This window comes from Nuphar pumila, chromosome 2, assembly GCF_984573655.1.
Source record: "Nuphar pumila chromosome 2, dmNupPumi1.hap1.1, whole genome shotgun sequence".
Taxonomy (NCBI): Eukaryota; Viridiplantae; Streptophyta; class Magnoliopsida; order Nymphaeales; family Nymphaeaceae; genus Nuphar; species Nuphar pumila.
In genome coordinates this window covers 147,579,962-147,592,842 of record NC_143250.1, presented here as the reverse complement: position 1 = coordinate 147,592,842, position 12,881 = coordinate 147,579,962, and the positions used below count along the sequence as shown (strand labels likewise).

General features: G+C 42.8%; 1 protein-coding gene across 1 annotated transcript; it reads right to left on the bottom strand.

Annotated features, from left to right (window-relative positions):
- Window positions 1-11,725: 11,725 nt before the first annotated feature.
- LOC149847572 (agamous-like MADS-box protein AGL29) lies at window positions 11,726-12,439 on the bottom strand. Its single transcript, XM_089994236.1, has one exon. The coding sequence runs from the start codon at window positions 12,437-12,439 to the stop codon at window positions 11,726-11,728; it is 714 nt and encodes a 237-aa protein (XP_089850362.1).
- Between the last annotated feature and the right edge of the window lie 442 nt (window positions 12,440-12,881).

Here is a 12,881-nt window from a genome sequence, read left to right as displayed (position 1 = left end):
GAGGATTTGGACAATATGTTCAGAGGCCATCCTTAGTGCATGGCATTACTTAGTGTGCACGTTTTTATAACTAAACCAAGATGATCTGACACACTCCTAAGAATAGTGTTCACCTTGGTGAGTGGGATTTTTGGCAAGCCAAGCTGCATTCACCGAAACTCTGTCCAACTTTTTCTACACGAAAAGCTTGGCATCCCTAGTTGTTGTGCCATGCGTATCTCAGGGTGCCTAGGTCTGCTTCTGTTAGACCACATTCTAAAATGACCATTGAATCTTTAACTGTCTGGGTGACTGGAGCTCGATCCCCCTACGCTTCTCAGGGTATCACTTCGAGTTCCAGCCACCTAAAATAATCCAAGGAGCATCCCTTGGATGCTGACTTAGTAGATCCCACAAGTTTTCCTTTTCCTGCATCTCTGTCCATAAATACAGGAGATCATAAGGGTTTTCCCAGGATGATCCACAAGCACTGTCATCATCTGATCCGTTACTAGAGCAACTTCAATTGAGACCTACATTTTCCACTCCCACTTTAGTTTCCAGTAAGAAGATAACATGCTCTATTTTGAGATACGTTCTGCCCTACTCTTTGCGCCCAACTCCTACCGAACCCTTAACAATCCATGCTGGAACATGCATTGGAACCGATGGGGGACGGGTGCTGGTTGATCCAGCTTGAAGGCTGATCTTGCTATGCATTAGGCATCTCTACTGATTTCCTATTGGCCGAAGGTTCGAGAGCCTGTGCACTTGCTTGATCCTTCCTCTTCTTCACTTTGAGCTCTCTCTTCTTGCTATGGTCTGGTAGGTTACTGATCTCTCAGTACTTCCAAACTATTCAGATTCTTCCTATGTTCTAAGAGGAGTGTTGGAGATGGTCATTTCCAAAAGATGGAGTTGACTAAGTAGAGGCTTTGACTTTCTTTCCTTTAGGTTTCTCCGAGTTCTGGTCCAGGATTTTGTAGTCTGATGAGGATCAGGTAGCACTAAAGGTAAAACCTGGAGCGAGGTCTGGGAGATGTAGGTCCATTAGGTAGTGGTTCGGTGAAGGAGGGTTCTGTTACAAGTGAACTGAGTCGAGAGGTTGGTTTGTGGATCTGGTGTTTTGGTTGTCTAGCTTGCTTTCCGGGTACAGTAAATCTTTCTCTGAATCAATTTAAGCTAAATTTTAATGAATATCCAACTCACATATATTATTTGCACATTAATATAATAAGTTATATTGCCATTCCACCAGCATTTTTTATGCAGTCGTGGATCCGGAATCTGATCCAAGTCAAACAAACAAGAAGAAACAAAGAATAACAAAAGGTGATGAGATTGAGATCTCCAATTGGATTTTCAGTTAATATTTAGGATTTAGATTTTATTTGAGTTTGTATTAGGATCTTATCCAAGATCCACTGTAGACTTCTATAAATAGTTATGAGAATTTTGAGGTGGGATGAATTAGATTATTGATTAATTTTTTTGAGTTGATTTACTTTGTATTTTATATTGCTTGTTCTCTTCCTAGTTTCGTTCTAAGAGTATAGTAACAGAGAATTTCTTTACAAACAGGGCTTCTGTTTGCATCAGTTTTTCAAATAGACTATTTTCGTACTGTCCAAGGTACTAAAGGCATTATGTTTTGTACAAATTTCATCTGTTCATTTTTCAGCAATCGATGTCGTTCATCCAGGGTGTGTATTGACATAAAAAAAGAGGCAAGGTTAGGTGATCGGCATACAAAAAACGCATAAAAAAACAAAACATAGAAAATCGTTACACGCACGGCGACTTTCTGTGTTTTGTGCGACTGGAGCACTTTGTAAAGTACTCTGCTCGATGACTGGATCTGCTCTGCATACAGTTTGCCTTGGGCAGTTTTCTGTCGATGGTCCCTTCGAACGTTAAAAATCAATGACAACAATGTGCCAAAATTTCATGATTAAAAACACGTTTTAATACAAAAACACGAACAAATTCTTGATAAACAAAGCATGTTGAACACATATGTGGGGACAGATTGATTAGATGAAGCTTACATTGTTAAGTTCTGCAAGAGGATACTGTATAGTAAATTGTAGCTAATATTTTTCCCTATGTGTGAAAACACACACACACACACACACACACACACACACACACACACACTAAAAGGCCATCTTGTGCTAGGTTAGGCTAAGTTTGGCTTGCTATAGCTTGGTGAAGTCAGTCATGCCTGCCTGCCTTATCGGCGAGGCAGTCATTCCTTCACCACCTCTCTCTATCGTTTGTGTAGAGCTGCCCTGAACTTTGAAAAACTGATTATTTTTATATTTTAAAATTAAAAAATAATTTTTATTAAAATAATACTTAAAATCATTAAAAATATTAAATTATTAGCCGTGCGCGTCAGATACTGTGTCCACAGCAAAAGTGTGTAATCACATTGCTCCTGATCCTTCCTTGGCTTGGACGGAAAGTTCAGATCAGGGCAGTGCATGGCCCAAACTGTGGTCTTTAATAAGGTCCATCCTAAGGTAGCCTGGTTTTTTCCTTGATAATTAACGAAGGGACACCCTGGTTTAGATGGTGAAGCTCATATAAGAGAATGATGCCTTGCTGTGTGGATCACCTTCAAGCGGTTAAAACCCCTTGGCCACCCTTCTCGCCCACCACGGAGCTTGCTTCTTCAATGTAATGGCTATCCCTGCAGCTTGACTATCAAGAAAAAAAAATCAAGGTTCTTGTAATAAAAAATGCAAATAAAAAAATAAAAACCATAAAATGTGCTTACATAATGATGATCACCATGAACCATGTAGAACATTTCGTACATGGTGCTCGTTGACCTTACAAAGGGAAGACAGACCACTATCTCAGTCTTGCAGAGGATGTAGAAATCATTGGCCTTCTTCTTCAGGCCTCTCTAGCACTTGGAGAAGCAGACTTGATGCCTGTCTTTATTATGTATCTTCTTCAGCTCGATCATCTGAAAACTCATCCAGTTATTGTGGTGATTTGGGGATGAGATAAATAAAAGCAGAAAATCGAACTGAAGAAACAAAATATGGACATGTGCAAAGTTTACTTCTCCAAGCACCTGAGGAGCCTGACAAAGCCTTTAGAGAGAGAGAGAGAGAGAGGCAATAAGAAGAAGAAGACTGAGGAACCTGACAAAGCCTTTAGAGAGAGAGGAAAGAAGAAGAAGAAGATAGATAGTATTGAAGAGAAGATTGAAGAAATGGTGGAACTAAACAGAAAACGTTGCATATTTATAGACAAGAGAGAGGGAGAGAGGTGATAACCTTCCTATTTTGTGTAATAGTGAAATGACATTATAACCTGCACAATATTAATGTTGGACATATTGCACAAGCTCAGGATACCTGACATTGGTGAAGCTGATTGAACTTAGAAGGACTGAGCTAGCTAGCCGGTTCTTATCTTTTTCCTTTTTAACGCATGTGCTTTAGGGATGGGCATCCAGCCCACGGGCTTGGGCCTTCATTTTATGCCCAACCCCGGCCAGCCCAAGCTGAGCCAGGATCAGGTGTCATCACATGGCACAATTTGAGTGTGCCTCTACACCTGGCTGCCCTCCATCTGCTTTTGGGCCCCAGAACTGACAGACTGCCATAAAAAGATGGAGGGCATCAGGTGCAGCGGCACACTTCAAAGTGTGCCACGTGATGGCACCTGATCATGGCTCTTGCCCCCATGAAACGGGCTGATATGGACTGGACAGCTCAGCCTGTGTGTTTGTGTATATGTTCATATAGTTATATATAATATAAAATTATATATCTTTGTACATGTTCACGGGTTATCTCGACCCAGCTCAGCCCAATTAGGCTCATGGGCCTAATGGGTGGGCCGCATGCCGGACATTTCAGCAATGGGTCGACCCAACAAGGGCCTAGGCCCAGTACATCAATTAATGTCCGGGTTTACTAGTGAGTCGAGCCAACCCGTTGCCCATCCCTAATGTGCTTGACTCATTTTAGAGAGGCACACCGCAAGGGAAGGGAAGCAGATCAGGTCATGCTGAAAATGAGCATTTTTGCTCATGCTGGCATCGTGGCCATCTGATTTGCATTTTAAAAAGCTCAAAAGTCAACAAAACCACGTGGCATTCATCCAAAATGCAAACAGACGGCCATGATATCCGCATGAGCAAAAACGCTCATTTTCAGCATGACCTGATCTGCTTCCCAAGGAAAGTTGGGAAAGGGCTGGGCATCACAAGAAAGTCACTTTGACTAGGATCTTTTTTTTTTCTTATAGGAACGAGAAAACCACCCTGAGGGGTGTAAACCCGGGGCGCACCCGTTGACCCAAGGAGCCACCGGTTTCGACTTACACAAGGGGAATAACGCCCGTGGGAATCGAACCCCGATTACCCATCTAACAGTCAAGGCCCGTTCCAACTTGCTACCCCCTTGGGTCATCTTTGACTAGGATCTTTCTTCCAAATTTTTAAGAGAGATTCATGTGGATAAGTGTTTGTTTTCATATGGAAGTGAATCGTTTTCTCGCTTTCCAAATGTGGCCTAAATTGTAATGAACATACTACGTTTGTCATCTAAAATATATGGAAACTCAATCATTTGGGAAGCAAGTGTACGGAAGGTTACCTTGGCTTGCTTGTCTGACAACACAGAGTATCTCATGTAATCTCATTGGATAGTGGTAGCTGATAACGACTTCTCTCCCTAACCGCCAGTTAACTGGTTTTTTTTTAAGGTTTTTTAATGTATTCTTTAAATCTGGCCGTACAGATGTGTTTGACATGATCAATTACTAGGGAACTTTAATTTTTTGAATTAGAAACATGATTTTTTAAGCCTTAAATATTTATAAAAAATTTAGATAATCAATTTTAAACCTTATAAAAACCTAGTTGTGTATAAGGATTAGATGATCCTAGAATCGATTCCTATAAAATGAAGTGTGTAGAATACATATATATGGTTATAGTTAAGGAAAACATAGAAAAATCCTCAAAAAGCCTGGTTAGCAGCTACCACCTTAAGAAAGCAAAAGTTCACCCTCCTTTTCCTTTGTAAAATGCTAAGAAATATCATATAAAGGGCTGTTTGAATTCCTAAGAAAGAAATTGATTAGATAAACTTGTCAAGAAAAACACTAGGATCCACACTTTTCTCTCCAAGTATTCTCAAACATGTGCCTGCCTATTTTAAGGGAAATATATGAGAATGTGTTGAACGGGTGGGGAAGTCCAGCACTTTTTCACCGAAACCTGAAAAAACCATAGTGAGAAAGGAGGGGAAACGTCTTCATCCGAAAGGTGTGATCAGCCCGACCTTTGGTCACCCATTCTCTTTTTAAAGGCATTGTTGAGACATATATATCGTTCCCTTATGAAAGATAAATTTCCACCCGGGATCCAAGGATGGAAACTATTGCCCTTTCTTAACCCACCTCTCAACATGATGCAATCTGTTTGTTTCATGTAGTTTTTATGATAAAGTTTCATGCTGAGATGGTATCCCATTCTCACCATGGGTGAAACAAACATCCAAATATCATGGTGGAGAAGTGCCATGCTGGCACAAGTGCTGGTTGTTGAGGCTTGGGTCCCACCGTGGGCTCTTTTTTTTTTTTTTCTTTAAGGTAAGCTGGGGGTTAGGCAGACCCCTACCAGTTATACAACTGTACCATTGGGTTTTGAACCTGCAACGTTCCAACACAAGGTGATGTGCACTAGCTGCTCCTACCATACAAGCGGAGTCCCCGCTCTTATCATTCAGATCAAATGCTCTTTCATTTTTGCCCTCCATGTCTTTCTTCCCACACCCTTTACTCATTCCTTTTTACTCTTTGTGCTTTAAGCGAGACAATTCATGGTGATTGGTGCGGAGTTACTTGGTTTTACTTAATGCAAGATGTGGATCATAGACAAGGTTCCATTGTTTTCTAAAAGAGAAATTGCATTAAGAACTTGATCTTAAGTAGGGCAACTTTTGCTTCTAATGAAACATGCTTAATGCACACCAAGTGAACCTCATATTACCAACGGGGGGGCTTCACGTGGTTGGTAGGAGCTGTCTGTGCATGTCTCCTTGTGGTGGGACGTTGCAGGTTCAAAACCCAGTGGTATTGAATAATAACTGATGGGGTCTGCTTAACCCTAGCTTGCTTTTCAAAAAAAAAAAAGTGAAACCTTAAATTGAGATCAGTTAGCATTTAAACTTATCTTAGATATGGGTTTATTAAACCATGGCAACATAACTGAGTTGACATCCAATGAAAATAATTTTGTGTGGGATTTTTTTGTAATGTTTAAAAGAGATTGTTTAGGTAAGTATTAATATTCACATGAAAATGAATCTCACTTTTCACATATGTACTAACTTTAATGAGGTTGCTAACTTCGGTATCTCATATAGATGTCATGCTATCTCATATAGATGTCATGCCAATCATTTGTAAAGTTAGCATATCAACACATGTTGTGTCTTGCTCCTTTGACAGTTTGACGAAAGCAAATGATTAACTTCTTTTACCGGTTACTATTTGCATAAGGGGGTCGTTTATGAAAGTAGGCATATGGAATAAATTTCTTAGAAAGATGATTGGGTCCACACTTTTCCAAAGCTTAATAAAGATTCTTGTATATAAGTTTTCATATTCATATGAAAATAAATCAATTTTTCGCTTTCCAAGTGTGCCCTAATTATTTTTTTGATAGGCAAGCTGGGTTAGGCAGACCCCCACCGGTTATACATCATACCATTGGGATTTGAACTTGTAACGTCCCAACACTAGGTGACTTGCACTTACAGCTCCTACCAAACAAGTGGAGGTATCTAAAATAGATGGCATGACAATCATTTCAAAAGTTTGTGTATTAGGGGAACAGGGATCCCATCATTTGAAATAGGATAAGTTCCATCATACATTCAATCCTATCCATCCAGCAGAACTATCTAGCCATGAATTGGATGGCTAGGATTGAATGTATGATGGGGATCCGTGTTCGTATTAGGGTGTGCCATACTTTAACGAAAGCATATGATTGCCTTCCTTTTTCTAATGCTAAGTGCTTGGAAAAAATGCATAAGGGTAGTTTAAAAAGGTATACATATTGGATAAATTTGTTAGAGAAACGGTGGAATGCATCTTTTCTCCAAAGTTTTACAAAGATTCGTGTAGATAAGCGTTCATATTCATATAGAAATGAAGCACTTCCTCACTTTCCAATTGTGCCCTAATTTTAATGAGGATACTAACTGTGGTATCTAAACTAGACAACCATTTTGAAGTTAGCGTATTAAGTGTGCCATGTCTATCTTCTCTGACTGTTTACTGTGACAGAAGCATATGATTACCTTCCTTTTCCTACTGCTAAGGACTAAGAACAATTTCTCAAGGAATTATTTAAGGGGCTCTGTCTGTTTGGTATGAGCAATATGTGCTAGTCACCATGAGATATAGGACGTTGCAAGTTCAAACCCGACAGTATGGGTGGTTGAATAACTGTCTGGTTATAGAGCTACCAGTAGAGCTTGTCTACTGGAAAGGAGAGGGGCCTTAATCCCTCGGCTTGATCATAAAAAAAAAAGTTGATTTATTGGATATATTTGTTAGAGAAATGTCACACTTTTCTTCAAAGTTTAACATCGATTCGTGTAAATAAGTGTTCTCATATTCATATGGAAACCAAACACTTTCTCACTGTTCAAACGTGCTCTAATTTTAATGAGGATGCTAACTTTGGGAGAAGAGTGTATAGTCAAACACACAGCGTCAGATGAAAATCGGATGCTTTTTCGCTGCTGATCGTGCAAGATCAGCGGCCGAATGTCTTTTTTTGCTCGGACTTTTAGCGGCGGTTGTGACCGTTGCTAAAGCTCATAAAAGCGCGAAAAAAAGAATGGACGCGCGTCCAATGTTACGCCCTTTTGTGAGAGAAATAGTGACGGTCAAGTTTTCTCCATTTTTTATCAAATGATTGAATCAATTATCACAAAGAAAAGTATCAATTTAGACAAGTCAACCTCATGAGGTCGAAAACAAATGTTTTACAAATCAATTGTCCATGGAGAAGAATTCCACAGTAATACATATGGCCCCTCAAAAGGCCCTTAAGGGATTTTTACCCCAATTTGTGGGAAGGAGGCCCACTTTCCAGGCCTCTTTCATGCTTGGTAGGGTGTCAATGGGCCGGGTTTGGTTCAGATCAAGGTGAAACCAGACTCAGACCATGCTGGTACCGGGTCTGGATCCGGGTTCAATATCAGACCCCTCATGAGAGAAACCATACTCAGATCCTATAAGGATTACATGAACCAGATCCGGACTATACCTAGTAAATTTAAATTTTTTATCCCTTTTACAATATTGAAAATTTGTGGATCTTGATCAGAACTCGGTTCGGGCCTGGGTATGGTATGAAAGTTCATAAACCATACCAGCTCCATATATTAATTGGACCCTTGGGGTCCAACCCGGCGGGATTCTATTAAAGCCTTCTTATTTATCACCAAACCATAACCTTATAGGGTTTGGTACGGGTCAAACCCTAGCCATTGACACCCCGAATTCTTGGTGTGAACAAACACTTAAGCAGAAAAGGGCCATGGAGCCTGCAAATTAAATGCGTAGACCTGCCTTCATGTGAGGAGGGGGTTGCACCTCCCCTTGCACCTGAGGGAAGGACTTTCCCCATGGGCATGTATCGCATGAAAGGGAAATTCTACTCATGTGTTTGTAACAAATGCCCCCCTAAAGGGGGAAGGGTTGTGTATGTTCGCCTCCGATGATTCACTGAATCCCACGTCCGTGTTCGGGGGATCGAATGAGCACCACGTATTCATGCACATGGGGCTCGTATTCCCGTGTATGTTGACATAACTTTGCATCGGACTCTGGTGTTGTTGCAAAGACTTAAGTACCCTTTATTGCTATTCTTCTCATAAAGTGATGGTTTGAAAAAATGACAAAAATGCCCTTCATTTAAAAAAGAAAAAACAAATAGTTCAAAAAAAGGACAAACATGTCTTCCATCCAGAAAGTCGAGGATGATGTTGACTCTTCAAAGTCTTCTTCTTTTTCTGTTCAAAAAAAGGACAAACATGTCTTCTTCTTCTTTCTCCGTAAAACACTGTAAAACCCTTTCTCTCTCTAGAGAATAAATCAAGGGAAACAAAGAGTTCTTCCTGGAGAAGGCCATGAACATCAACCCTCTCACTCTCTCTCCCTTCTCTCTCTACTTTTGTGCACATCCAACAGACGATCCTACATTGCTCCATCGTCATCTTCTTCTTCTTCCTTCTTCGTAAAACACTGTAAAACCCTCTCTCTCTGTAGAGAAGAAATCAAGGGAGGTAAAGGGTTCCTCCTGGAGAAGGCCATGAACACCAACCCTCTCACTCTCTCTCCCTTCTCTCTCTACTTATGTGCCTGATTTAGAGTTTTTGCCCTTACAGGAGGGGGGTCCGGGGGCTCCCCCCCGGCGCGGATCCCCCTCCAGCAATTTGTATTTGTAGTGTCTTCCGTAAATCGTGAAACGCTATAGCGATTTGTAGTGTCTTCCGCAAATCGCTATAGCGTTTTGTAGTGTCTTCCGCTTTGTAGTGTCTTACGCAAATCGCTATAGCGATTTGTAGTGTCTTCCGCAAATCGCTATAGCGATTTGTAGTGTCTTCCGAAAATTAGGACCAACTTGTCAGAGTCATATCTCCCTAACCGAAGGTCATATTCCAAATCCGTAAAAAGTGGTGTCTTCGTTATTGAGTCTAGTTTATTTTTGTAAATTTTCAGCAATTTTTATTGTCATTTCATTCTCCATTTTAACTTCAACGATACATTACAACCACAATCATCAAAAGAAAGATTGCCCAAGCTAAGAGTCACCGTTCTCGCCCTCCTCCTCGACAGCAACCCAGTCGGTGCAGTCGCGCTGAGGATGGCCAGCAGAAGCTCCACCACGTCGTCTTTCTCTCCCTAGCGAGGAGGTCTCAGCGGAGCCGTCGTTCCGGTGATGGGTGTTCATCTCGTTCCGGTGACGGGTGTTCTACGAAATGTAAATCCCCCCTTCTGTAAGGGCAAAAGGCCATGAACACGCTGGAAGGAGCCCTCAGACCCCCCTTCTGTAATGGTAAAAGCTCTGAATCAGACTCCATAATTCTTCAAGTTGAATGATGCTACCCATACTGGGAGGAGCTCTCAGACCCCCATTTCTGTATGGGTAAAAACTCTAAATCAGACTCCACAACTCTTCAAGTTGAATGATGCAATGTATGATCTTCTAATGGATGTGCACAGAAGCAGAAATAGAAGGGAGAGAGAGAGAGAGTGAGAGTTGAATGATGCTACCCACGCTGGGATGAGCCCCCAAACCCTCCTCCTGTAAGGGTAAAAACTTTGAATCAGGCTCCACAACAGTCAATGTGCAGGTCAGTCGGTGCTTGATGGAGCAATGTATGATCTTTTAATGGATGTGCACAGAAGCAGAAATAGAAGGGAGAGAGAGAGAGTAAGAGGGTTGATGTTCATGGCCTCCTCCAGAGGAGATTTCTTTCTCGGATAATCCTGCAGTGCAGAGACTGGGTCTTAAATAATCATCTTCGGGGCACTTAAGTCTTTACAACCACTCTTTTTCAAGAACCGTCATTTTTTTTTGCACCAATGGAGGAGAGGGTACTTAAGTCTTTGCAATCGCATCAAATTCCAACGCTAATTAATGGTGACAAACATGGGGATACGAGACGCACATACTTACATACGTGGTGCTCTTTGGGACCCCGATCATGAGATGTAGCTAACTGCCCTGTTCGGGGGGGGGAACATATGACCTGCTTCGCCTAAAGGGTGTATGCAGGTGATATTTTAATATTCTATGGTTTGAGCCAAGCCCAAAGTTGAGACCCACTTAAAATTAGGTCAGCTGTTAGAAGGTTTAAACCGTGAACCATTTGTGCTCAGGCCACTTCATGCATTCAGCTCAACTGTTTCGTCATAAGGTGTACCTAAAGAGACACTCAAAGTTGTCTGCTCACAAGGGCTCCGCTCATCTGGTAGGGGCAACTAGTGAATGTCACCAAGTTGATAGGACGTCACAAGTTCGAAACCCATTGGTGGCATCCCTTGCCGCAAGATCCAAGCTGGTTGTACTCTCCGGTGGGCAGGGGAACCTCATCTTCTGTAGGGCAGTTAAGGTGTGGTCGGCGATGGGGTTTTTCCCTTGTATTATCCAAAAAAAGTTGTCTGTATTCAAACCCGCAATAATCGAAATAACCTCAGCCAATTTGAGCAAAATCTAGTAGACATATCAATTAATAAATATGCTAGTAATTAATCAGGGAGCTCGGTCATCTTTAGAAGCAATTCAACATAATCATAAAGTTAAGAACTCAAATACCATTTTTATTCATACATGGGATTTCACAAATCAAAATATCCCCATAAGCACTATAAGCAATCATCATGACACCCACCTAAGCAGAACAAGCAACAAAATCAACGACTCAATACCCAGCAGACCACAACCAACTTCCACTTTTTCCACATAGACACAACAGCATACATGAAGAAAGCGCCGGACATAGAACATGCAAAAACCCACACAAAAAATACTAGCTCACCCTAACACCACAGACAGACACATGCAGAAAGAAAAGAACACCAACCCTCACCATCACCACCAACAACAGCAAGAAGATCAAAAGAACACACGGGAAGACGCCATATGAAGGGTGGTGGCCTACAACAATCTCACTCACTGCTCCCCAGGCTAGGAGGAGGCATCGTGCTTGAAGAAGGGAGCAGTTTGATCATCAATAGGCTCATCACCGGCACCACCACTACGCTCGACCGCTTCAACACCGGCGTTGGAGTCGGTGGCACCACCACCAACTTCGTTGAGGTTGATGTGAAGGCGGGGGGTGGGATTGGCCGTGCCCGTCATGAGCTCTTGCTGGCGCTTGTTCAACGCGGACCTCATCTTCTGTAGCGCGACCACGAACTCCTGGAGCTGGTCACGGCTGAGCTCCTCGACGCCGGCGTTCCAGAAGAACCCGAGGCGGGTGTGGGCGAGCGCCTGGTGCAGCCGCTGCAGCTCCAGGCGCCGCTGCTTCTCGGCAGCGATCCGCTGCACCAGCGCCTCGTGGAGCTGGTGCAGGTGCTGGATGACGGCCGAACGGTGGGGGTCGGGGCGGTGCTGGCCGGAGGAGGAGGAGGGTTCTAGAAATCGGTCGATGACGGAGACGAGGGAGGGGTGGCCGTAGGAGAAGGCCTTGCCGCCGGGGGAGAAGATAATCATGGCCACCTCCGCGCCGCAGAGGATGCAGAGCTCACCGGCTTTCTTAATGAGCCCGTTCCGGCGCTTTGAGAAGCACACCTGGCGGGACTCCTCGCTGGTTATCTCCTTGATCTCTATCTTTTTCCTCCCCGCTCTCGGCTTGGCAGCCCTGCTACCAGCGGAGGTGGCGCTGTTATTCCTCTTCATGGTGTTGGCTGTGGGTAGGTGGGTGTGGGTTGTAGGGATGGTGGCATAGTGTCTCATTAAATAGAGGGAGAGGGGGAGGGTGGGGTTGCATGGGCTATTTGCATGCTTTCCCAGGTGGGGTGAAGCGTTTTATTTTGTGACCGTTTCTGGCTCCTCCCCGTAATCTCTCATACTCCTTTTTGTTTTAATTACACACCTGTTGGGGCGCCTCACTTGTGTCAGGGGGATGTTACCCTTTATGACCGCCTCTACTTCCTCAAGTCAGCCCTCTGGTGGGAGAGGAGATCAGGTCCAAAGGGTCTCTTTGTTGCCGACACCCAAAAGCTGTCAAAGAGGATCATAGTTCCACAAAAAATTTGGATGCCGTTCACTTTTAAGATGGGACAGCATCAATATCTGAAAATGGACGGCTGAAATTTGTCCAAAACCAGAAGCTTTGGAT

Coding starts and splice junctions, on each gene's coding strand:
- LOC149847572 (XM_089994236.1), bottom strand. CDS start 12,439: ATGAAGAGGAATAACAGCGCCACCTCCGCTGGTAGCAGGGCTGCCAAG.